This window comes from Gymnoscopelus microlampas, assembly GCF_963454915.1.
Source record: "Gymnoscopelus microlampas genome assembly, contig: SCAFFOLD_372, whole genome shotgun sequence".
NCBI classification, from domain to species: Eukaryota; Metazoa; Chordata; class Actinopteri; order Myctophiformes; family Myctophidae; genus Gymnoscopelus; species Gymnoscopelus microlampas.
This window is the reverse complement of record NW_028155779.1, coordinates 1-12,500: the sequence shown is the minus strand read 5'-3', so window position 1 is coordinate 12,500 and position 12,500 is coordinate 1. Positions and strand designations below refer to the sequence as shown.

General features: G+C 42.9%; 1 protein-coding gene across 1 annotated transcript; it reads right to left on the bottom strand.

The window, feature by feature from the left end:
- Window positions 1-1,393: 1,393 nt before the first annotated feature.
- LOC311041272 (kelch domain-containing protein 3-like) lies at window positions 1,394-2,548 on the bottom strand (the record flags this gene model as incomplete). The annotated part of the gene is made up of 2 exons (XM_084086178.1): window positions 1,394-2,021; window positions 2,118-2,548. 2 exons carry the CDS (start codon window positions 2,546-2,548, stop codon window positions 1,394-1,396), a joined length of 1,059 nt encoding a protein of 352 aa, XP_083942304.1.
- Window positions 2,549-12,500: the final 9,952 nt, after the last annotated feature.

Below are 12,500 nucleotides of genomic sequence, written 5' to 3'. Positions count from 1 at the left end.
GATAGGCGAGTCAAGGAATCAATCAAACCGAGAGTCCGATCACTGATGGAGGTGGGGTAAGATGCCTAAAACATAGTCTGATCACTGATGGAGGTGGTGTAAGATGCCTAAAACATAGTCCGATCACTGATGGAGGTGGGGTAAGATGCCTAAAACATAGCCATAGCTCTGATCAACAGTCTGTGACGGTTCTTGGAGGCATGTGGAGTGATCCTGTGCTCGCGAATCGCTTTCGAACTTCGGAGCTTTTGTCAATTATATAGTAGTAAGATGTGATTGTCATAATGTTGCTGATGTCTGGGGTGGGCGGGTCCTTGGGTACCTTCAGGATGCTCACTGATGTCATAGAAGCTATAGGTTTGTTTCCCTTCTGGCAGGTATTTCGGTGAATTTCACCCATGATAGAGGATAAAAAAAAATATCCCCATACTCCCACAATGTTCAGCTGAAGCAATTAGACTGTGCCTTCACTGGACAAGGCTCACACGTACCAGGAATGGGTGGACCAAAGGAAAAGTTCCCAGCTTATTTTTTAGGAATATATTTTCATACAATACCCATTTTTTCCACAGATTTTTCTGCTTTTTTATAATTTGTTTAAGATTATATTTTATTTACAATACCTACATTTTAGCCCCCCCCCCATGATATCTGTTCTTGGTTTTTCTTTGTGAAATTTTGTGTTGAAATATTAAAGAGGATTACCTCAATTTGCCATGTATTGTTGTAATATTTTTTATGGAATTTATTATATCGGGTAAAGTAAACCCAATGTTAGTGATGGTGTGACTGTTTTCCATGAACTTCATGTACACTGTGCCCGGTTCCTCCTTCACATCTTGTATGTGAACGCGGTCCCTGACCTCTGCTGTGTATCTGGCTTGTAGTTCAGGGCTTGTGGAGAAAGTCCTCCAGTCAGGGCGTACTCTGGGGCTCGGTTTTGGGATCCTAAGGCTCAGCCTCACTCTCATGGATATCACCCGGTGGTCAGAAGCCACAGAGTTGAAGGTATTGTAGGGTTCCGCATTCACGATGGAATTCCTCCATTTTCGCCTCACTAGTATGTAGTCTAGTTGACGTCTCATACCAGTAGGCCGGTCCTGGAAGGTCCGTCTTTTGCCAGTTCTTTTCCTGTTGGACAGCAACTAAGTATGTTTGCTTGAGTACTGTACGTACCGTGCGCGCGCACACACACACACACACACACACACACGCACACGCACACGCACACGCACACGCACATGCACACACATGCACGCTCAAATGATGTGCGTTTCTCACAAAGTGACAATGCCTTATTTAACAACAGAACGTTCGAAAGTGATCTCCAATGTCCATGTTTGTACAACACATTTAGTGCAGAGAACTTCAAAAAAGTTAAAATCTACAAGCTCTAAAACGTGACACGTCGTCTCTTTCTCGACTCCCATCGCTCGGAACAGACGGAACTTCTCTTCTGTTCTCCTCTCTGGCCGACCATGGCTGTCAGTTCCCACCTGACGTTGTGTGGGAGTCCAGAGCTCTGCAGACCGAACTGGATAACCGCTATCTTACACAAGGTCTTCAGACTTGGACTTAAGTCTAGGATGTCCAGGGAATTGCTGTCGTTGCAATTATATCCTCCAAAGAGGATTACGTGATCTCCCGCCACATGGGACGTCCCAAACGCCCCACATCTCCCCTTGGGCTCACATTTCCTCAAGGAGCAGGTTTCTTGATCAAGTTTCCATAGATCACGTTCACAGGGTCCGTTGCGCGGGTTCCAACCATAAAAAAACGGTCTGCCCTCCGGTTTGCAACTATGTATGTACAGCTCTCCATTGTAGGCAAAGGGTGAACGAGGCCAATGTCTGTCCTGAGGAAGCTGTTTAGAAGGCATGTTCAGCCAGCAGTCGGTCTCTGTGTCAAATGCCCAGATAGTGTAGTGGTTAGTGTAGTAAGGGTACGTCCTCACTATTACAAACATCTTTGTCCCGACGATGGTGGCAGAGTGACCTTCTGAAGCAGGCGGGGGAGTGCCTCTGGTGTTGATTAAAGACCAGACCATCGTGGCGGTGTCCAACTTGTAGATGTCATTGTGGTATCCAGTCTGCGGCTTGCATCCTCCATAAATGTACATGACCTTCCCCAAGACGCAGGCCGAGTGGCGGCTCCTCCCCTCTGGAGCGGCCCCGGACGTCCTCGGCTTGAACCATCTGTGGGTGTCCACGTCAAACGCATGAAGCACGTTGCAGTGCTTTGATGATTTGTGCGTATTCCCGCCCCAGACGTAGACGAGGGCTTCTACCAGCACGGCCGTGTGGCCCATGTGTGTGATGAAGTGTCTCCTAGGGGGGCGCTCTCCTCTCCCGGGTGTCACTGGAGTCACCTTAGTCCAGCATAAAGACACTGTGTCGAAGACGTTCACGTCCACGTGGTCCTTGCAGCAGGTCTTCACCTCACAGTGCAAGTCAAAGTAGTACAGTTTGTGGCCGACGGCTGGTACAGCGGCACGACTAATACCTGCTGGAACTCCTGACTGCGTTTTGGCCACTGTCCAGCGAAACATCTGCCTGTCTCTGTCCGTCCCTCTATCTCTGACTCTGACTCTGTCTCTGACTCTGACTCTATATCTGACTCAATATCTGACTCTATATCTGACTGTGTCTCCGTCCCTCTACAGCTCTGGTGTGTCATATAACGTATACATACATACATACATACATACATACATCGTCTATATAAGGCTGACCATAGCTGTGGTGTGACGTCACACGCAACACAAACCGATACCCTGAGAGCTACTTGTAAGAGAGAGAGAGAGAGAGAGAGAGAGAGAGAGAGAAAACAAGACAAACTAGAAAAAGTGCTCCTCGGAGCACAACTCTCCGCCAGCAGACTTGTGTTGGGAATGTTGGGAATGTTCTAATTCTTATGTTCTAACTGTCCTATCCGTCCTGTCTGTATAAGTGTCCGATCCGTCCTGTCTGTATAAGTGTCCTATCCCTCCTGTCTGTATAAGTGTCCTATCCGTCCTGTCTATGTAAGTGTCCTATCCGTCCTGTCTGTGTAAGTGTCCTATCTGTCCTGTCTGTGTAAGTGTCCTATCCAATTGTTACAGTATCCGCCATTTCTCAGCCATTTCGTGATTGTTCCTGTCTTACCTCACTTTGAAAGAGGCACAGACTCTTTCAAAGTGACATGTATTTATAGGCCGTATTTATAGGCCGTTATACCGAATATAAGAGAACATTAGAACATGTTCTCTTATGTTCTAATTCTTACAAAAAATCCGTCCTGTCTGTATAAGTGTCCTATCCGTCCTGTCTGTATAAGTGTCCTATTCGTCCTGTCTGTATAAGTGTCCTATCCGTCCTGTCTATGTAAGTGTCATATCCGTCCTGTTTGTGTAAGTGTCCTATCCCTCCTGTTTGTGTAAGTGTCCTATCCCTCCTGTCTGTGTAAGTGTCCTATCTGTCCATTTCTCAGCCATGTCAACTCGAAATCATGCTCGCTGGCTTGGGCGCTTAGCTGTTAACTAAGCATTTGTAGGATCGAGGCCTTCCCATCTAGAGAGGCTTTAGCTTAATTAAAGTATCTGCTTTGCATGCATGATTGTTGGAACTGTCTTACCTCACTTTGACAGAGGCACAGACTCTGTCAAAGTGACACATGTATTTTATAGGCCGCTATACGTCACTAGCCAATCGGATCACATTATTTCACCGTATTGTCACGTGTCACGTGAGGCTTGACCAATGTTAGTCCCAGTTTCAGAAAGTGAAAACAAACTCTCCTGGCGGAGAGAAAGAGAAAGAAAAAAGGAAGACAAAGAAAGAAAGAACGGAGCTGAGAGCGAATCAAAAGACAAAATGGAGGTTAAGCTGTTCCCTTTTAAATGTGAGAGTCAAAAGGAACTGTTGTTCCCTTTTAGATTTAGGAAATAAAGAACAAAACGAGGATCACAGAGACATCACAGTCAAATCAATACACACACAGTCCAGAATGACTGAACCACTTAAACCCTCCATTCCCAGGATATACTCTGAGTCACAAATGGATAAGTTAACACTGAGGATGTTAACCTTTAAAGACCTGGAACGCATCTGTGTAACCACTTTAACCATTAACCCATTAAGACCTGAGGCGATTCTTTAAAAAAAAAAAAAATCCTAACAGTTTTTTGAAAAAAATCTATTAAAAGAAAAAAAAAATGAAGTTTTTTTTCAAAAATAGCAGATCTACAAGCTCATAGCCCCCCACCACTGATATTATAGAAACGTACGTTTTTCTTTCAAAAAACTGTTCAGATTTAGACGACATTTGTAGAATCCTCCAAGAAGCAAAGATTTGAGTTACAAATGTTCAATTCAAAGATTTCAACACATTTTCACGATTTTCCCCCCAAAAATGAAAAGCTCGGTGCCGCGCTATGAGCTTGTAGATCTGCTATTTTTTGGGATAGCCAAAGTATAAGATAATGTTTACAATGAAATGTCTTTACGGGTTAACTGTGAGGTTAAAAAAAGAGACAGAATCGACCAGTCAGAAGAATAGATGTATTTCAATACACTTCCTGCTTTTCAGACCTGATTCAGCAAAAAAATCTTTAGCTCATTTAAGCCTCTCTCTCTCTCTCTCTCTCTCTCTCTCTCTCTCTCTCTCTCTCTCTCTCTCTCTCTCTCTCTCTCTCTCTCTCTCTGTCTGTCTGTCTGTCTGTCTGTCTGTCTGTCTGTCTGTCTGTCTCTCTCGTCCTTTTGAAGAGAAGTGTAGACGCAGACAGAGAGATGTCTCAGACAGAATAAGGTCCACATTAATATACTTGATTCTTTTTATCTCTTCTTTTTTCGTGGCGTCTTCTAAAGCCACTCCACGTTCTGTCACTGCGGATAAGAGCGTATACACTTTGCATAATACGACTGCAGGACTGTGTGTGTGTGTGTGTGTGTGTGTGTGTGTGTGTGTGTGTGTGTGTGTGTGTGTGTGTGTGTGTGTGTGTGTGTGTGTGTGTGTGTGCGTGCGTGCGTGTGAGAAATAGACGTCATGAAAGACGTCTCTTCAGAAGAGAAAGGGTTGTTTTATGGTTCAAAGTGTTTAGAGTGAAGGCTTACAATTAGGAAAATATTCATGTTGGGGCTAGAGAGCAGTGGTATAAAGTAACTAAGTACATTTACTCATGTACTTTACTTAAGCACAAATTTGAGGTATTTTTTACCTTTCTGTGGTATTTCTAATTGTCTGTACTTTTACTTCTACTGTGTGTGTGTGTGTGTGTGTGTGTGTGTGTGTGTGTGTGTGTGTGTGTGTGTGTGTGTGTGTGTGTGTGTGTGTGTGTGTGTGTGTGTGTGCGTGTGCGTGCGTGCGTGTACAGCTGTGGGGCAGATACAGAGATTAAGAGACGCATCCTCGCATATCGTCCCTGTAGGGCAGAGACCCTGTATACTGTATACACGTTTCATCTTTTGATTATTTATTTTATTTTCTTCTCATAGTTCAATGTCCCTCATCGTATCACAGTGTCTCTCTCTGTGGAAAACTGGTGCATTTACACACACGCACACACACACACACACACACTCACACACACACACACACACACACACACACACACACACACACACACACACACACACACACACACACACACACACACACACACACACACACACACACACACACACACACACACACACACACGTGTCGACCATACAGAAAAATGTGCAGCATCATCAAGGTTAAGCTGAGAGAACAAGAGCTACAGTATATGATTCTGTCTGTCTGTCTGTCTGTCTGTCTGTCTGTCTGTCTGTCTGTCTGTCTGTCTGTCTGTCTGTCTGTCTGTCTGTCTGTCTGTCTGTCTGTCTGCTCCAGTGAGCTTGTTATATTAACTCATTAACCACCAGTGTAGAATGTCCCATTTTACGAGTTCGAAATGTATAAAAACTGTATTGAAAACAGCCAATCTACAAGCTCACAATGCGTCACGATGCGACGCATTGTGAGCTTGTAGACATACAGTATAGGGGCTGAAGTGGTTGGTGTGTTTTGCGTCTAAAAAGTAACTAGTAACTAAAGTTTTCAAATAATTGTCGTGGAGTAAAAGTACAATATTTGCCTCTGAGATGTAGTGGAGTAGAAGTAAAAGTACTGACAATTGGAAATACTCCAGTAAAGTAAAGGTAACTCAGAATTATTTTTATTTTTTTCCAAGTTCAAGTTTTATTTGAAAACATCATAGCATAACATTATGAATTATGATGTTTCTGACAGTAAAATAATTGAATAAAAAAAAACAAGAAGATAAAAAAACAAAACAAGAGGACCGCTCTATTAAATACTAAAACTAAAACTAATCATCAGTCAAACATCTAACAACAATAAAATGTCTCTATTTCTTATGATAAAGTGTGTAGGCTCTTGGGAGGAAAGTCATCTGGTGCCTTAACGTGTTGCTCACAGGTTGTGTGAGTGTCCTGACATTCCTTAAGTTGTAGCGACTTGTATTTGCAGACAGCCTCTGAGTCATTGGACTGGTCCCTTCAGTCAGCATTCGGTTGAATTCTCTTAGGGTGGCCTCCTCTCTCCTGGTCTCCAGAGTAGGGAAGGAATTAGTTGGTATCCCGATGATGCGGCAGCACCTTCTCTGTAGACATTCCAGTTCCTGGATCAGGTATTTTGGAAGGCCGCCCCAGACAGGTGAAGCATATTCCAGCACAGGTCTGATGAAGGTCACGTATACCTGGGTCAGCACATCTGGAGGGAGCTGCGCTCGTTTGGCCACACTCAGATAATGGACCCTCGGTTGAGCCTTCTTTAACATGAACTGAACTTGTGCGTCCCATTTCAGGTCAGAGGAGAGCTGTATTCCAAGGAGCTTGAATGTATCCACCCTTTCTATTGCCTGGTTGTTCAAAACAATAGCAGGAGGTGTTGGTCTGTTTTGAGGCTCCCTGAGACTGATAACCATGTCCTTTGTTTTTCCAGCATTGGCGGCTAGGCAGTAGGTCTGACCCCAGGCTGTAACTGCATCAACAGCTGCTTGCATCTGTCCTGGAAGGGAGCCCATGAGATGTTCAGTGAGAGTCAAATCATGACTAAAACCAAAACTGTTACTTTTCATGATTCAAATTCTAAAAAGTCTACAAGATCCACAAGCTCCAAACGTGTCGTGTCGCGAATCTGCTACTTCTTTTTTATAGATAATTTACAAAAACAACTAAAAGTTAAAGGCAGATTAGGTGGCTTTTCAGATCTGTGTGCACTCCCCCCTCCCCTCTCTGAAAGATATCAAAGTGATTGATGTCTTTGATGCATTAGAGAGAGCACTAACGAGTTTGACACTTTTATGGCCCTATCAATCAACTCCGTGCACAAACCCTTTGAAGTTCAAAATGGATCAATTATCCCTTTGAGACCTGGAACGCATCTGTGCCATTTTTTGATTTGAGCTAAAAGGCATTATTTTATACTTTGGGCTATTAAAAAAATAGCAGATCTACAAGCTCATAGCGCGGCACCGAGTGCCGCGCTATGAGCTTGTAGATCTGCTATTTAAAAAAAAAAGAGAATATGTGTGCAAATTAATATATTTATATTCTTTTAAAGTGAACATTTGTAACTCAAATCTTTGCTTCTGGTCGGGGGGGGGGGGGGGGGGTCCCTGGAACAACGTATTTTGAGATGGGGAGTCGGCGGTCAAATACATATCATTTTGGGGGTCCTTCACATGAAAAAGTTTGAGAACCACTGATATAAAAACCTAGGTTTTTCAAAAAACTGTTAGGATTTAGAAGACATTTTGTAGAATCGGCCTCAGGTCTTAATGGGTTAAGAGCTCTGGCCGAGCCCCCCCCCCCCCCTCCACAGACTTTTCAGTCCCTGCAAAGGGATGAATGTCAACATAAACATCAGTGGAACCAAACCAGAATACAGCCAGAGGGATGTGTCTTTCTGCAGGGAAAACACACCAGCATAATTATACAGTGGCTGATCGAGGGGGAAAAAAATGCCAAAAATATACATATATACAGGGACGCTGGAAGTCATTTATGCCAAGGGGTGTTGGGCTTGGCGGGGGACTCCGCACGTGCGCGATTTTTTTTCTTCACATTTGTCCCGCGATTTCTTTCACCTTTTTCATGGTTTTTCACCTTTTTCAACAAATATTTTATTCCCCAAAGTTAAATACATCATTGTTTTAATATATAAGTATGTATATAGACTTAAAAAATGATATATATTTGTTTAATTTACAACAAAAAAAAATCTAAAAAAAAATTCAAAATGTTTTCTTTCTCTTCCCCACCACCAGGGGTGTTGCAGCATCCTCAGCACCCCACATCCCGTGTCCCTGTACATATATTTAAATTTGGGCTCAAAGTTACCTGGTTTGGCTTTACACTGTGGAGATAGGAGGTTTACATATTATAACGGTATATACAGGGACGTGCACAGATAGACTCTAGGTGGTGCTAGAGCACCTGCCCTTTGCCCTCTTGACCAGAAGTGCCCTTTTGAAAAAAAGAAAAAAAACGTTTTTGTTTTTTTTTCAGTTTACAGCAGGGGTCTTCAACAGGGGGTCCGGGACCCCTAGGGGGTCCTCAGAGTTACTACAGGGGGTCCGCCAAATCTTTATGTGATATGATGTTTCTTTTTACCATAACCACTTGAAACCTAGCATCCCTTTTCTGAGGAGAACTTTAGCCAAAAATAGCCGATCTACAAGCCCACAACGAGGCGTTGTGGGCTTGTAGATCTGCTGTTTTTGGCAAAGAGGTATAGGTGTAGAGGGAAAAAAGAGCAGACCAAGTAAACAAAAAAAAAAGTATAATTTACTTGAGCACCTGCCCCTCAAAATGTCTGTGCACGCCACTGGGTATACAGGGTGTACAGTAACACATAAAAGCAGGGCTGTAGGCAGAGTGTTGCATCTCATTAAGAAACCGCTAATAAAAGCAGGGGGAGAAAAAAAAGAAAAGCCTGGACAACATGAGACTGTGGAAGAAGATTATTAAAAGAACCGCCTGTGGTGAGAGAGAGCATTAAAAAATACATTAAAGGAGAGCCCTGGGCCTATTGGCTGGAGTCAGATTTAAAAAAAAAAAAGTAATATGAAACTATTATGTATCCTACTGTACGTTGTTACAAGGTACTCTCACACACACGCATGCACGCACGCACGCGCGCACAAGCACGCACACACACACACACACACACACACACACACACACACACACACACACACACACACAGTGGCATGCACAGGCATTTTGAGGGGCAGGTGCTCAAGTAAATTATACTTTTTTTTGTTTACTTGGTCTGCTCTTTTTCCCTCTACACCTACTGTATACCTCTTTGCCAAAAATAGCTACAATCTATCTACAAAAATAGCTACAATCTATCTACAAGCCCACAACGCTTGGCTAAAGTTCTCCTCAGAAAAGGGATGCTAGGTTTCGAGTGGTTATGGTAAAAAGAAAAATCATATCACATAAAGATTTGGCGGACCCCCTGTAGTAACTCTGAGGACCCCCTAGGGGTCCCAGACCCCCTGTTGGAGAACCCTGCTGTAAACTGGAAAAAAAAGGGCACTTCTGGTCAAGAGGGCAAAGGGCAGGTGCTCTAGCACCACCTAGAGTCTATCTGTGCACGTCCCTGCACACACACACACACACACACACACACACACACACACACACACACACACACACACACACACACACACACACACACACACACACACACAGTGGCATGCACAGGCATTTTGAGGGGCAGGTGCTCAAGTAAATTATACTTTTTTTTGTTTACTTGGTCTGCTCTTTTTCCCTCTACACCTACTGTATACCTCTTTGCCAAAAATAGCAGATCTACAAGCCCACAACGCCTCGCGCTGCGAGGCGTTGTGGGCTTGTAGATCGGCTATTTTTGGCTAAAGTTCTCCTCAGAAAAGGGATGCTAGGTTTCGAGTGCTTATGGTAAAAAGAAAAATCATATCACATAAAGATTTGGCGGACCCCCTGTAGTAACTCTGAGGACCCCCTAGGGGTCCCGGACCCCCTGTTGGAGAACCCTGCTGTAAACTGGAAAAAAAGGGCACTTCTGGTCAAGAGGGCAAAGGGCAGGTGCTCTAGCACCACCTAGAGTCTATCTTTGCACGTCCCTGCACACACACACACACACACACACACACACACACACACACACACACACACACACACACACACACACACACACACACACACACACACACACACACACACACACACACACTCTCTCTCTGTCTCTGTCTGGCTGTCTGTCTGTCTGTCTGTCTCTCTCTCTCTCTCTCTCTCTCTCTATCTCTCTATCTCTCTCTCTCTCTCTCTCTCTCTCTCTCTCTCTCTCTCTCTCTCTCTCTCTCTCTCTCTCTCTCTCTCTCTCTCTCTCTCTCTCATATAAATGAAATCAGAAGCATGATAAAGGTGCAGGTGACCCATCTCTTCTGCCAAGGAGAGAGGACTAGTGATATTATTATTGCATGTAGCTTCAGGGCTATATGCTAACGACTTGGATGTGTTTACCTTGGTATCAATTGGTATCAGCGTCGCTATTTTAATGTGCAAGACGGATTGCTGAGGTGGATTGCCCCCCCCCCCCCCCCCCCCCTCCACGAAAATCTAATTTGCATTTGATGTCATTCGTCTGGGTATCGAACTTTATGACCTTGTGGGTCCAAGGGGCGAGTGCTATACACCGACTGAGCTACCCGGACACAAAGAATGAGTCACCGGAAGCAGGGCTGTGTGTTAACAACATATAGTCCAGTGGTGAAAAAAAAAGAAAAAGTACTCAAATTCTTTACTTAAAGGTAGGGTAAGTGATTTTCTTTTGTTAAAATAAGTGTTAAATAGCTCTATATTCTGATAGTACTCATTGCTATAGAGTGTTTGTTCAGTAAAAGGAGTCTCCTTGTCTCTCCAGCTCTTTATACAACAGAAAATGCATTTTCGTTTCAGTTTCAGTTTCATTTCCAATGTTATCCAATCAGGACAGAGAACTCAGTCAGGATCTAGATTAAACAAGTGAAATTGGAAGTGATGACACTAAGAAATGAGCAGACAAAATTGGGACTGGAACACTATAAAAATGAAGCTTAAAAATGGGTACTTTCTCCTGATTGGCTGAGATTTTGACACCTACCGTAAAATGTATTTTCTGTTTATTAAAGAGCTGGAGAGACGGGGAGACTCCTGTTACTGAACAAACACTCTATAGCAATGATTACTATCAGAATATAGTGCTTTAACCTTTTAACAAAATACTTTTTGTTTTAACCCAAAAATATCACTTACCCTACCTTTAAGTAAAAGTACCAATATTGCAAAATAAAAATAGTCTTTTAAAAGTAAAAGTTCAGAATAAAAAATGTACTTGAGTAAAAGTACAAAAGTATTGGCATCAAAATGTAATTAAAATACCAAAAGTAAAAGTACTAAATATTTGAAAATAGCAGATCTACAAGCTCACAACGCGTCTAAGTATTGTACTTCTACTACTACAATTATTTGAAAACATTAGTTACTTTGCAGATATAAATCATTACATTATAAAACACACATTAACCACTTTAGTCCTATTTTATACCTAGGATATTTGAAAATAGCAAAACACTTGAGACTTTGACTGTGTATGGAGTGGGAAAGGAGGCAAAGAGAAGCCCTTTGCTCTCTCTGTGTCTCATGAGTGACTCTCAGCACCGTGTAGGAGACTGATCCCCAGAGCTGCTGTGGAATACCAGCGTTAAGGTTCTATGATATTCATTTGCACTTAGAAAAAAAAATGTTTTTTGGGGGGTTTTATGACCTCTATTACACCCAAAAACTGAACTTTGAACATTCAGTGGATTTTCTGTGGTCTGTTTTTTTTTAATAATTAGGCTGAAGAGTAATCTGGGATTAGCCCCTTGACTTTAATGTCATAGTCACTTAATCCCAATAATGTTGATGTTCTATATCTTCTGAATCAGCTCTGTTTGAGTGTATTTACACACTAAAAGCTTGAGCTCTTCCTGAGCCTCTTCACTGTACAATTTAAGTCAATTAGGAGCATATTTTAAATCAGGGGTCTTCAACGCTTTCAGGCCAAGGACCCCTTAGCTGAGCAAGAGATGAAGCAGGGACCTCCAACTACATGTTGTATAAAATCGCATATTTTGCATATCAAACATTTTCATAGATAGCTTCATAGACGTGTATGTGTATTTTCAGACAGTTAACCACTTGAACCCTCAATACTCGAAAACTTGTACTTGGTATGCTCTTCCCCCCCCCCCCTAGACCCCAAACTTCTTTGCTGAAAATAGCCGATCTACAAGATCACAACGCCTCGCAGCGTGAGGCGTTGTGAGCTTGTAGATCTGCTATTTTCAGCTAACGTTCCCCTCAGAATAAAGTGGTTAATGTAAAAAAAAAAGAAGTTCCTATCACACAAAGATTTGGCGCCCCCCCTGTAGTAACTCTGAGGACCCCCTGTTGAAGACCCCT